The sequence below is a fragment of the Pangasianodon hypophthalmus genome, chromosome 2 (genome assembly GCF_027358585.1).
Source record: "Pangasianodon hypophthalmus isolate fPanHyp1 chromosome 2, fPanHyp1.pri, whole genome shotgun sequence".
NCBI classification, from domain to species: domain Eukaryota; kingdom Metazoa; phylum Chordata; class Actinopteri; order Siluriformes; family Pangasiidae; genus Pangasianodon; species Pangasianodon hypophthalmus.
The window spans coordinates 17,388,960-17,402,466 of record NC_069711.1 but is presented as its reverse complement, the minus strand read 5'-3'; the positions used below and the strand labels follow the sequence as shown (position 1 = coordinate 17,402,466).

Here is a 13,507-nt window from a genome sequence, read left to right as displayed (position 1 = left end):
CTGACCTTTGGGTTTTGAAATGCATGCATCAGAATTGAACTATAGATTTATTTGTATTTGCAGGTCTGTGAAGATCGCCAACAAGAAAAATGTCCTCAAAGATGCAGAGCTCAAATAACATAGCGCAGGCAAGAAGAATCGTACAGCAGCTACGGATAGAGGCAAACATTGAGAGGATAAAGGTAAATGTTTACAGAGCCTAATCCCTGGTCTTATATATATTAAGAAATTAGGTACATTGTTGGAAGAAATGCATGCAGGTCATATTGAAAGTAACAAAGAGCCAGTTCGTGAGAGTTTTACGTACTCAAAATTGGTCTTAACGCAGAAAGGATTAGGATTGTGTATGAAATGTGAAAATGTAAATGAGGGAAGTTTAAGGAATCAGTGAAAATGGAGAGCTAACTGCTAGATTTTTTTATTTGTTTATAAAAAAAAAACCAGATAGTTGCTGACCTTTGTAAGCCAAGTAATGGAAGTCTGGAACAGTTTAGGGGACATATACAGTACATGTAGAAAGTATTCAGACCCCTTCATTTTTTTTCACATTTTGTTGCAGCCGTATGGTAAAATATTACATTAAAATATTAGCCTTATGCTTTAAACTGTGTTTTTTCCACATCAATTTACACTCCATACCCCATAATGACAAAACAAAAAACAGATTTGTGATAACTTTGTAGATTTATTAAAAAGAAAAAACTGAAATATCACATTGATATAAGTAATCAGACCCTTTGCTATGACACTTGAAAATTGCATCCCATTTCTCTGGATCATCTTTGAGATGTTTCTACACTTTGATTGGAGCCCACCTTGGCAAATTCAATTGATTGGACATGATTTGGAAAGGCACACACCTGTCTATATAAGGTCTAACAGCTGAAAATGCACTGAGGAGAGGCTTCCATCTGGCCACTCTGCCATAAAGCCCAGATTGGTGGAGTGTTACAGTGATGGTTGACCTTCTGCAGGTTTCTCCCATCTCCACACATGATCTCTGGAGCTCAACCAGAGTGACCATCGGGTTCTTGGTCATCTCTCTTACTAAGGCCCTTCTCCCTTGAGCTCTAGGAAGAGTCTTGGTTGTTCCAAACTTCTTCCATTTAAGAATTATGGAGGCAGCTGTGCTCTTGGGACCGTTCAATGCACAGAAATTTTTCATAGCTTTCTCCAGATCTGTGCCTTGACACAAGCCTGTCTCTGAGCTCTGCAGGCAGTTCCTTTGACCTTATGGCTTGGTTTTTGCTCTGATATGCATTTTCATAGCAAAGGGTCTGAATACTTATGTCAATGTGATATTTCAGTATTTTCTTTTTAATAAGTTTGCAAAGTTATCACAAAACTGTTTTTTTCATTATGGGGTATGGATTGTAGATTGATGTGGTGAAAAAAAATATTTAAAGCATTTTAGGACAAAGCTGTAACTTTACAAAATGTGAAAAAAAAATGAAGGGGTCTGAATACTTTGTGAATGCACTGTAGGCATACTGCTGTAATGCATAGTTTGAATTATTTCAAATCAACTATTTAGTATTAGCTATTATAGCAACCCACACAATGCAGTGCCTAGACTTCACCAAGTATCTTTGAAACTACAACAGGAATTGTGTTGTGGTCACAAGTGACTAAAATTGAAGCTTTTGATTGTGCACACCATCAACATGTTTGGCGGAAAATGAAGAAGAGAGAGAGAGAAAAAAAATCAAACCTTGTACCTGTAAAATATGCTGGTGGATCTTGGATGCTTTGGGTCTGTTTTGTGGCTGGTGTTTCAGGGACACTCGTGAAGATTAACCATCATGAATTTTATTTCTTATCCCAAAAACTGAATGCCTTTCACAACGATGATGACCTAAAACATGCATCCAAATAAACAAAGAAATGGCTGGAGAAACAAAAAAATCAATGTTTTGCAATGACTATCTCAGTCTCTGGATTTTAACTTTATTAAGAATATGTTTCAACAGAACATGTGCACAAAACTAAGAATATAACAAAAAAAAAAAACTTTTTCTCCAAAAAAACAACAAAAAAACAAAAAACAACCTGGTTTGTCTCACATACCCAATTGTGATCATTTCTTTCTTAATAAGTTGTTTATTTTTTGTATTATTGTTTATTTATTTATTACTGTTGTTGTTATTATTTGATTATAATACTTGTTATTACTGCATTTTCTCTCTCTTAGGTTTCTAAAGCCTCTGCAGACCTTATGCATTACTGCAGTGAGCACGCCAAGTACGACCCTCTACTCATGGGCATCCCGGCCTCAGAAAACCCTTTTAAGGATAAGAAGCCCTGCACTATATTGTAGTGGGAAGCACTAATCATGTGCTCTTTGATGCCTCCTTTTTTATAGAGAGAATATTTTACCTTAAAGCATTCATACACTAGTCGCCTTAAAGTCAGCTAACCTCCTCATTCTCACTCTTCTTTTATTCTCCTGCCCTCCAGGCTAGAACAGGAGTCTACACTTGAAACATATTCATTTTTTTCACTTCTGTTCTATTCAAGAAAATGAGACCAAAAACCTCTAAGTAAACAAGTTTTATGGTGCATTGACAAAGCTTGTGATAGGATTTTTTTAACCCCACTATTGATTGCTAGAACTGAGAAGTTGTTTGCTGTGATTGTGCTATCTGATGTGGTCTAGACCAGACCGTTTTGCAAATAAAGAAGAAGAAAAAAAATCTCAGTTGGGAAGTACCCAAACAAAGAGCTCTACTCATCAAGGCCAATTCCGTTTTCTTTGATCATCATGCCCTCTTAATGTCTCAGTTCGGATAAGCAAAGCTCAGCAGTAGCGCTCTGACTCTCTGTTATATTCAGCCTTTCACCTTTCAAGGAAAGTGAGAGGAGCCCGGAGGCCTGAAACAGTGCTCTACATGTCTAATACGTTTTTTTTCCCAACTTTTATTCATTTGGCAAGTGCATTTATCCAAACTGTCTTTCAGATGAGACAAAATGTAATTCAAGCAAAAAACCACCCAGTTACTAGTGCAGAACACTGTTCCACATAGTAATAAATCAAGGCAACTGGACTTATGGCTAAAGTCATTTATTCTTTAGCGATTGTTCAGTGAAAAAAAATCCATTTTTCTTCGGCATAATGCAGTCTGCCTGTCTAAATCATCACAAGCCCACCACAAAAGGCATAGGTTGCCTCAGTTAAACCATTAATGATTTTATAAAGTAGCAGAATATATCTGTATTAGTGCCTTCAGACTCTGGGCCATACCTCTGTGAGTCAAGTGACAGCAGACTACATGCTAAGGAAAAAAGTGATCCCAGTTTCCAGATGGGTGCTACTAGGGTTAATAGCATTGTGACAAGCTTTTGCCCAATTCATAGTTACTATTGTAATACAAGATCACAAAACACATAAGCAAGTGTGTGTGAAGTTGCTAACTTTATACTGTATGATGTGAGTATGTGACATTGGGCCTAATTTGTCAAGGTGGAGACAAACAAATAAATTCATAAATTATTCACAGGCGCATATAAAAAAATGTGGTATTCAGAAAAATGTTTGTATCCTCCAGAGTTTCTATAAATTTTCATGCGTTAAAAACTAAATGGAACCTCAATTGATCGACTTCATATTCTATGACTGGTATGAGTTGCTGCAATTTTATACACTGATTATGTTTAAATAGCTTATTTATAAGTATACTCACATTTTTATAATTAAAGTTTTGTGCAATTACTTAAAGAAAGCAATCTGAAACAAATCCATAAATTAAGAAGAATAAGACTAGCCATTGAGTTAAGACATATGAAATGGCAGGTGGAAGGGTCTGTTGGACGATTTATCACACTCCATGTTCGGATGCGCTCTTTCACCATTTAGTCACCAGTTTGTTGTTTTCAGCTCAGTTGTCAGTTTTGCCCTTTATGGAGTTTGTGACATGACTAAATGTAAATCAGCTGTGCTGTGAACACACCTGGTAGTTTACTGGTGATTGCCGTTCATGAACATGCACATGTGAGTATGAAGAAGAACAAGAAGTTACCGAAGCATTTATGAATCTGGCGGGATTTTTTTTTTTTTTTTTAGTTTGGCTTACGAAAACATTTAAACACAACTTTTCTAAAGGATTTATAACTGAGACCCTTTGGACACGGACTTGTCTGGGCTGATCGAATAGGTTTTGGGGTGAGGGGAAATTGTATACATTGTGGTTTTGCTCAAACAAATGTTTTAAAACTATGTCCACTAGCCTTGACATTTTACTACTATTCACAATAATGTGTATGACCAAAAACCTCATCCAATATGCGTATGGACCAATATCCATACGCAGTCAAGTTGACTGAACTTGTATTGCGATATTAAAGCTGATTCTACACTGACTAGTCTGCTCAGTCTAACCAGCTGTCTAATCTCTTGCAAACTTTGGGCCCTACTGAATTTTGTATTGTGCCATTCTGGGCTGGTTTTAATAATAAGCAAGGTTGAACCAAACAGGAATAGGAAAAAAGCACCAAATAAAGTAGCTCTACATACACTTTAACACAAGTCCAGTTGCCTTGTCTTAATTCTACTAGACACTGAAAGTGACCCAGATGACTGGTAGCCTTTAGAGTCCTGTTGCTCATTGTGGAGGAACCTGTGGCGTCACTCTGACGTAATTTGTCCTCAAGAGTACCAACACTCCCTCTTTAACTCGGCACATGTGAACAATAGAGGGCTTCACACAGGTCAGTGAAAGGTCGCCTCCTCTGTCAGAGCACTAAACCAACCATGCTTTCTTTTCACCCTTCCCTTCACAACGTTGCCAAAACCCCACACATCAGCTTTTCCACAGGACGATGGGAAGCTCTCTTGGCTTTTGCATAGAGCAAAAGTGAGTGCAGTGCTGCAGGAATGAGAAAAAACATCATTATTGTTCAGGGGTATTTTAGGCTTACATGAATTATATTTCATAACCCCTGCCAAAAGCATGTTTGATAAGTGAGAAGCATGACCCAAATTCTCCTGCCTACCCAGTTTTTGCCTATGCCTTAGAAAACCTTAGACTTTTGTTGTTGTCCTGTTTATGGTAGATACAGTAGCAATATATATGATTGCAGATCATGGTACAGTAATATATTATAACCCTTTAATGATTATATGCCTTATTTACATGTAAAAGATGCTTTTGATTGTTTTGATTTCTAATGATAGTATCTTCTTTTGAATGATAAAATCTGTAACTTGTTTGTGCCATCATGTCACGTCCAGTCTAGCCAGCAATAGTAATGTCTCTAGAGTTACTGCCAGTGCTTCTCTTTTTATCTACGCTGAGCAAACCATAGACGAAGAATTACTCCAGTGACTGTTATTGTGAATTTGAACATTCCATGTTTACAACTGCGGTTTGGGTGAAAACCCTCTATAATGCCATGCAGTTTTTAATGTGTGTATGTGAGTGCATTTATTTTAACATAAAAAAAGAACGCCTAATGTGTATGCTCATCATATGGCTGGCTGAAAACAAGTGAAGGCCTTAATCAAGTTTTCTTGCTCTCGCTCGTCGTCCTCTCTTACACAGTCAAGGGTTCCTCTACTGTGAACTAGCAGCCTGCAGTCCTACACACTGTGTATCACCAATCCTCAGGACAAATGGATTAAAGCCTTTGGCACATGCCAATTCAAAAAAAGAATTGTTTAGCACAAATGTTGACATGGCCAACAGTGAATGGAATCCAGCAGCTTTCACCAGTTAGCCATGCTAACTTCTGGGGTTTAATAGCATACTAGCAGTGCGAGCATGATTAACCAAACCTTACCAATAAGGATGCCAATAATGATCACTCGTCATTCAGTTGAAACTTGTCAAATTAATAAAAAACTTTGGAATCTGGACTGCAGTCACAAACACATTAAATTCCAATGACAGTATGCCAAGTATATATGATTGAATTTGTGTTCTTTAATCACTAAGCAGCCTTGCACTGTCTATTGAGTAATGTTTTATAGTATTTCCCTCTACAGAGTATTGAATCCTTTTTGTTAAGGTACCCTGTTGGTAATTACACAGCATAATAATGTGTTCATCCCTGAAGGTGATTTTGTATGGACCCTTGTGATGACTCACTCAAGCTTTTTGCCTTTCAAAGAAAAAGATTGTTTGAATATGAAGTGCACTCATTCTCACCATTTTGTGTGGATCGTTCTTCTCAAAAGAAACTTTGACCTGTGAAAAACAGCAGAGCTTGATTGCAAATTCTGATGTTACAATTGTCCTTTTTCCAGTTAAAATTAAATATAATTTTATTCGCAATGCTTCTGTCTTGATTTATTGCCCACAAGATTTGCACTCATTGCATATGAATAGAATTTACAGTGTCTTCCAGAATTATCAACACCCTTAATAAAAATGAGCCATAATCATTATAAAATAAACATTACACACAATAAATCAAAAGTTCCACTCAAGCAATGATCAACTATTTATATTTGTTGTAAGACAATTTTCATAAATTACTAAAACTACTTTTTAAAAACTTCAACTCTTCTGGGAAGGCTTTCCACAAGGTTTATGGGAATTTTCAACCATTCTTCTAGAAGCGCATTTGTGAGGTCAGACGCTGATGTTGGACGAGAAGGCCTTGCTTGCAGTCTCCGCTCTAATTCATCCCAAAGGTGTTCTATCGGGTTCAGGTCAGGACCCTGTGCAGGCCAGTCAAGTTCCTCATCCATGTCTTTATGGACCTTGCTTTGTGCACTGGTGCGCAGTCATGTTGGAACAGGAAGGGGCCATCCCCAAACTCTTCCCACAAAGTTGGGAGCATGAAATTGTCCAAAATGTCTTGGTATTCTGAAGCATTAAGAGTTCCTTTAACTGGATCTAAGGGGCCAAGCCCAACCCCTGAAAAACAACTCCACACCATAATCCCCCCTCCACCAAACTTTACACTTGGCACAATGCAGTCAGGCAAGTACCGTTCTCCTGGCAACCTCCAAACCCAGACTCGTCCATCGGATTGCCAGACAGAGAGGTGTGATTCGTCACTCCAGAGAACACGTCTCCACTGCTCTAGAGCCCAGTGGCGGCGTGCTTTACACCACTGCATCCGACGTTTTGCATTGCACTTGGTGATGTAAGGCTTGGATGCTGCTGCTCGGCCATGGAAACCCATTCCATGAAGCTCTCTACACACTCTTCTTGAGCTAATCTGAAGGCCACACGAAGTTTGGAGGTGTGTAGCTATTGACTCTGCAGAAAGTTGGCGACTTCTGCTCACTGCGCGCCTCAGCATGCGCTGACCCCGCTCTGTGATTTTACGTGGCCTACCACTTTGTGGCTGAGTTGCTGTTGTTCCCAATTGCTTCCACTTTGTTATAATACCACTAACAGTTGACTGTGGAATATTTAGTAGTGAGGAAATTGTTCTTGCATAGGTTCCTGCCCAAGATTTAACAATCCTGTCTGTAGCATGTGCTGTTTGTTACTCTTTTTTATTGTGCAGCAATTTGCCACTGCACAGGGACATAGCATTAAAAAGCCCATAGAACTTAGCTTTATCAGCTTTTTTCTAGAAGGCAAATTTACAGGCATGTCTTATACACTGGAGTGACATATTGCCTGGGAAAATATAATTAATTCTATATCATTTTTGTCCAAGTATTCATTCATCCACATTTTTCAATAATCACATCCTGGTCAACACTATCCCTAGAGCACTGGCTATGAGGCTATGAGGAACACACCCTGGATCCATCCTAGTCCATCAGAGAGCACCATGCACACACGTGAAGGGGCAATTTACAGTCACTAATCAACCTACTGGCAATTTTTTCAGGAGGTAGGAGGAACATGTGAAACACACAGACAGTAACCTGAACTCAAACTGGGGAGCCTGGAGCTGTGAGGCGGTAACACTACCTGCTGCTCCACCATGCTGCCCTAAATCATTGTTGAAATTTATCAGTGCTGGACTAAGCTGGGTGAACACGTTGCTGTTCGCAGTACTGTAGGTGTTATAAGTGTTAAGCATGATATATGTCAGGGTTATATAATGCTGTGGTGTATTGTTCCTCATTCATTGTTAGTACAAATAGTCAGATGATCAGATAGTGCAGACTGAGTTTCAGGAAAACCTTTCCACTAACATACTTGTTGAAGCCTTTAGGTCAGATCAGTGTTCTGTAACGATCCATCCCTTCGTCACTCCCAGAATCAGGTCAGTCTGTATTTGTTTGCCCACAGTGAGTGATGAGCATAGATTTGTGGTCTAGTTGCCTTTCCTGATTGAATTGCCTTTCTGCTTGGAGTACCAGCTCAGTGATAAATCCAGTATGTGGAATACATTTAATATCTGACCTATTTTTCAGTGTGGGTTCAGACAGAGTGTCAGAGGAAGGCTTTTGCCAATCCTTAAAGATGGGCTGGTCAGTGGCACTGCAGTTTAGCCTTTTGTCCATTGTTACTGACCTGAGACCACTAAAACCATACTCAACAGTACTGAGCTAGGAGTTACATTCCAATGTTTTATGAACCGGATAAACAAGTCAGTGGATTTACAACTATATAACTGCCTTTTAGACATTTCTGACCCTCATGCTGGCTGAGTTTGACCTGCATCTCTGCCGTTAGACCCCCTTAATAAGTTTGCATTCCTTGAGTCATGGGAATGGCTGATGTGGCTCTTCTAATGAACTTCGCGGCCCACAAAGCAGCCGCTCTCTTTCTCTCTCCCCCTCTCTTTGCTTACGGCTGCATTCCTTCCTTCTGCAAAGTGAGAATAACTGAACGTCAGCTCTGGAAAATCCTAAGTGTATCACCAGTGCGGAGATAATGTGAGATGGTTTCTGTTCCCATGTCTACAAACACCTCCACCAGGTCTCTCTCTTCATTAAAATGGGGGTGCTAAACATTATTAATTTTCTAGTATTAGTGGGGAAAGGTGATGGAACTAGAAGTTGGAAATAAACTAGTTGATCTATAAACCTCTCTCACCCTCTGAATGCATCTTCCTGTTTTTGACGCAATAGTGAATTTCATCATCAGTGAAGAGAGAGAAAATTCGTCAGAACTCTTAATTCCTCCTAAAAGAAATATTTCTCCACTTTTTGTTTGCCACGTCAAGTTGAATTGATCATTGAACTTCTTACCAGGCCCCTCTCACTGATTTACAGCCGGCCTTCATGCTCTAAAAGCTAATGGCATTTATCCATGCCAACCACTTCTCTCTCAGCTCCAGCAGGAAGTGCTCGGCCTGCTTTCAGGACTATTTTTAGCTATACCCAGTCTCGATTGGCTTTGACTCATGCCATTGGCATTTCTTTCAGGTTTCCTTTGTCCCTAAAACACAGCCCCCTGTTAGCAATGTCCCGCTGCTAGGTATGCTTGACATACTGTCTCTCTCTGAGCTGCTGCTATTTTGGGACCTTTGAGGACCCTTGTTATCTCCTGTTTTGTGTAAAGACAGCAGACCCCAGAGGCCCAGTAGTCAGCCACAGCTCAGCTGCTGTACACACCGGAACAGTTCTCCTGCTGTCAGAGTGCATTAGTACATCTATTTTTGGTTTAGTCGGAAAGCAAGGGTGTGGGCTGTTTTCTCTGGGCTCAGTGTCCTTGTTTTACTGTTGCCAAAACAAAGGAGGGTGAATGATGCACTGCAAGATTACCGCCCATACCATTATTATGTGCTTAGAGTGCAAAACATTTTGCTGGTGGTGCATTTTTTTATGAGACGGTGGCAACATAGCAAAACTTGTTGGTGTACACACAGGTATTTGGAACATTTTGTTTCTGGTGTTGATGTTACCTGGTTCTAGGAAGAATAACACGACAACGTGGAATATGTTGTTCACTCTGTGTCTTGTAATTACATCAGTCTGTGACTGCTTTAAAGCTTCTCCAAGTGCTTGTTGTCTTTTCAAGTTCAAAGACGATATTGTATGTTTTAACAAATTAACTTTAAAAAGTAATACTTTCAACTTACATGTGTAAACATAGTCTTCAGTCCAGAGTGACAGTCTTGCAGTTCAAAGTTTTATTTAACTCTCACAAGGGAAAAAGGGTTTTGGGAATGCCTTCTCTAAGAAAGATACAATTTTGCTTAAAACTTTAGGCCAAAATATGGAACAGCCTCCTCCCAAATTTCAAGTGTTTACAATGATCATTTGCTTGTTCAATATTGCATTAGAGCGTATAACCAGTTATCAGCACATGCCTATTTATATCAATGCAGACACCTTGAAAAGCTTGGTCTACGTATGTTATATGCATTGTAATCATTACTTCAAAACTGCTAGCTAATGTTAGCTCATGCACAGGGTGACCGAGGTCACTCCAACACGAGTGTGTTACCCTGACCTTTGACATCATGAGGAAATGCCAAAAAGCATACACTTTTCAGATCTACAAAAAGCTGCCCAAGATACGAGCCAGAAACCATAAGTCATGTTGCGGTTTCATTTTATTTAAATTGAACAGTTTTACAAAACTGTACATTGCAACATAAATACAAATCATTAAATTAACACATTAAACAGACAGACAAAGAGAACGGTCACAAAAAAGGTAAAGCTTTACAAAACTTATGTTTTGCAAAACCAAAAACACTATTTATCCCCCATTTAAATAGTTAGAATAATTAAACATCATAAGTTATAAGTCCCCTCCAGGTTCCAGAACATTCTGTTTTGGAAATGTGTTTAGTAATCCATCAATCCGAGTCGTGCTCAGTGCAGTCACTCCGATTTATTCTGGTCCTTTGATTTCCGGTACAGTCTTATTATTCCAGAAAGGCAGGAGCTGTGGTTCATTCCGTGTCAACATTGCTAACACCCTGCTGAGTCATGCTTCCTGTTCATGCCTCGCTCTCCAGCGTGAAAGAAAATCCCCATGCTCCCGATCAGCGTGGCTGGTGGATTAGATTTCCTTGTTCCTTGCATTTTGTCGATTTTCCCCCTCCTGTCATCCTCCTTGTGGCAATGTAAAGACAGTCCAGGGATTCGGCCGAGGCAGGTATACACAAATACGGTGCAGTAGCTTGTGTGATTCGTGATGTGATCGGTCTGCTCGGTCTCATCGTTCAGGCAGGTTGATGACGGGCACCCACTGATCCAAACAGCGACTGTCTCTGCAGAAACGATTCAGCTTGTTCAAGGCTGGGTCTTTGCATGCAGACGACTGTGGTTTCTGCAAAGAATACAAATGGAAATTAATCACTGGGGTTTAAACAATTTGGACATTAAAGACACTTTCATTTAAAAAAAAAAAAAAAAAAAAAGTTTTGCATGCATGCTCAATAGGACAGAGAAGAGATGAAGGACTAAGTAGCCTGGACCACACAGCAAGTTTGGCAGCAAGTGATTTAAGTGCTGCTTGCTGACTTAAAAAGAAGCTGTTTTCTCAGAATCCTTTTTAATTTGCAAATCGGTGGTCACTTTACAGAACATTTCTTTCCAGGAAACGCTGTTTGCGCAAACAGCCCTGCAGGAAGTGCTGTGAAGTCAGCCCAAAGCAGCTGCAAAAAGCTCAGTAACTGGAGTCAGATGGCTCTGTAGGGCTGCCAATTTGCTGCAGCCTCAGACTGACTGGAATGCCACATCACACACACTCAAACGAATCAGGCAGCTTTTAACAAGCCGCCTTCAAAGGCAGTGGCTAAAACCTACAACTCTCAGCCCAGTCAGTCTTTGGCGCAAAAGATTCATAGTGCCGTGGATTTGCAAAGAAGGCAGCCAAGGTCAATCCTGAGTAACCAACATGACATGCATGCGAATCCACAACCTACGTTGGAGGAAGAAGTGTGAGCAAGCCCAAAGAACCACGCACGTAGGACATAACTGACTCAGAGGTGCTCTTTGCATTTAAATGGCTGACATGTTTAACCTCCTTTCAATCACTGAGTTAGGAAATGGCACGTACAGTGACTAAGACGCAGTGCAGGTCCACTGGCTCTCCTCCCATTGGCTTGACACCATCCAGGATCTCCGCCAGCCATCTCATGTTGTTCACACGCAAAATATTGATGTCGTTTTCGCAGCAGAAGGCTTGGATCAGTGTGAAGTGGATCTGAAGGGCAACGTCCTGGACATCCTCCTCATCTGTAGCCAGAAGACACAAGACCACGTTGTCTGGATCTCTGGGGGAGGGCAATGACATAGATATGAGCGTTACAGATCATAAATAATGTACACATGCATACAGATGGGCTATATGGGGGGATGTGAACGTAATGGACTCTTAACTTACATGTTGAGTGATTTCGCAGCCTCGTAAACCCCGACTGTGATACAGCCCTGAGGTAAAGCAGCAGTCAGCACCTCCTCCAGCGCCTTCACCACAGAGTCCATTCTGTGCACAGACACCTGTTAGCTTACCTTCCCCTCACTGCAGCTAGCAGATACAACCCCCAAACTACTCTCAGTGATGCCTAATTACTTACTTCATTTATTACTCTGATAAAAAAGTTCAATATTAACATTAACATAACCACAAATAAAGAAAAAAAAAACTGTGGTGTGACACTAACGTCTGGGCGCGAGCACCTTAACGCTGATTAAAGTGTCAAAATAGCATTAAACTGTAATATCGTGGCTTCGTCTGAGACTACTCACTGAAAAAACTGCTTTGGCATGTCTTTCCTGCAGGCCTGTACAGATTTCACATGTCTTTTTCCAGGAAACACCCGAAGCGTTATGCTGAGGTTAGCTAATCATATCCACAGTGCTCCCTAACCTAGCACGCGAGATTGGTCAGAGTACTGCGCACATGCGTCACACATACCATACACTCTCTCTCTCTCTATACATACATACATATATACATACATAATATAATATAATGTGACATAAACGTACCTTTCTGTGGCGTTATCTCCGCAAAATTCTTCGTAGGTCATATTGCACATCAGGTAAATAATCCGAGGCAGACTGCAGGTCTCGCTGCCAGTAATCCTAAAGTGCTCACACAAGCACGCACGAGCTCCTCACCAGAATATGCCGGGTATGAAGCCGCACGAGCGAAGGTAGTCTCTCATACCCCTGTTCATTTGCATACGGACTCCTATTGGCCCGACAGCGGCGTGAGCGCGAACTTCAGTGAGAGAGCGCGTCTCTTCCAGCTTCTAATTTGCATACGGAATCCTATTGGCCAGTTACAGGGAGCAGCGCGCTTGGCCTGGGCGTGTCTTATAGCGCCTAATTTGCATACGCAGTCCTTATTGGCCAGCTACCACAATAAGGTAGGCAAAACGCTCACTGTATCGTGCGGGCTTTGGCTAAATGACTCTAATTATAATTAGACTTTCAAATCACCTTATTTTTTAAATGTTTGGATATAATGCAGGGAACCAATCTGGAATTCAGCCATCCTTGATATTTCAAATTATAGCAAATATATCAAATGTGTTTCACAGTCGACCCGCATTTAAATAGTGCACCACTTTCCCACGTAAAGTTCCAAAGACTTATTATAAGCCTCCAGCGACACCTTGTGGCTGATTAGAGAAGTGCGCATGATATTTTTATGAAACATTTATGACAGCAGTCCATGGGCGAGGT

At 40.4% G+C, this 13,507-nt stretch overlaps 2 protein-coding genes across 4 annotated transcripts in view; one reads left to right on the top strand and one right to left on the bottom strand.

Moving 5' to 3' along the window:
• gng12b (guanine nucleotide binding protein (G protein), gamma 12b) overlaps positions 1–6,269 on the top strand; it is a 57,163-nt gene extending 50,894 nt beyond the window's left edge. For all 3 annotated transcript variants that reach the window (XM_026917861.3, XM_026917852.3, XM_026917841.3), the window contains 2 exons: positions 64–182; positions 2,192–6,269. In XM_026917861.3, coding sequence (XP_026773662.1) covers positions 90–182; positions 2,192–2,317 — 219 coding nt within the window. In that variant the 5' untranslated portion in view covers positions 64–89 and the 3' untranslated portion in view covers positions 2,318–6,269. The remainder of the gene's footprint in view (positions 1–63; positions 183–2,191) is intronic.
• Positions 6,270–10,395: 4,126 nt separating this feature from the next.
• On the bottom strand, positions 10,396–12,986 carry gadd45ab (growth arrest and DNA-damage-inducible, alpha, b). The gene is made up of 4 exons (XM_026917816.3): positions 12,806–12,986; positions 12,198–12,299; positions 11,871–12,087; positions 10,396–11,138 (listed from the first exon to the last, which is right to left on the bottom strand). The coding sequence occupies exons 1-4, from the start codon at positions 12,853–12,855 to the stop codon at positions 11,025–11,027; spliced, it is 483 nt and encodes a 160-aa protein (XP_026773617.1). The 5' UTR covers positions 12,856–12,986; the 3' UTR covers positions 10,396–11,024.
• Between the last annotated feature and the right edge of the window lie 521 nt (positions 12,987–13,507).

What these genes read in the sequence shown, in the direction of transcription:
- gadd45ab (XM_026917816.3), bottom strand. Translation starts at nt 12,855, where the DNA reads ATGTGCAATATGACCTACGAAGAATTTTGCGGAGATAACGCCACAGAA. An exon ending in GCTGCGAAATCACTCAACAT is followed by an intron (nt 12,088 to 12,197) that starts GTAAGTTAAGAG and finishes GCCCTCCCCCAG; the next exon opens with AGATCCAGACAACGTGGTCT. An exon ending in TGCACTGCGTCTTAGTCACT is followed by an intron (nt 11,139 to 11,870) that starts GTACGTGCCATT and finishes TATTCTTTGCAG; the next exon opens with AAACCACAGTCGTCTGCATG.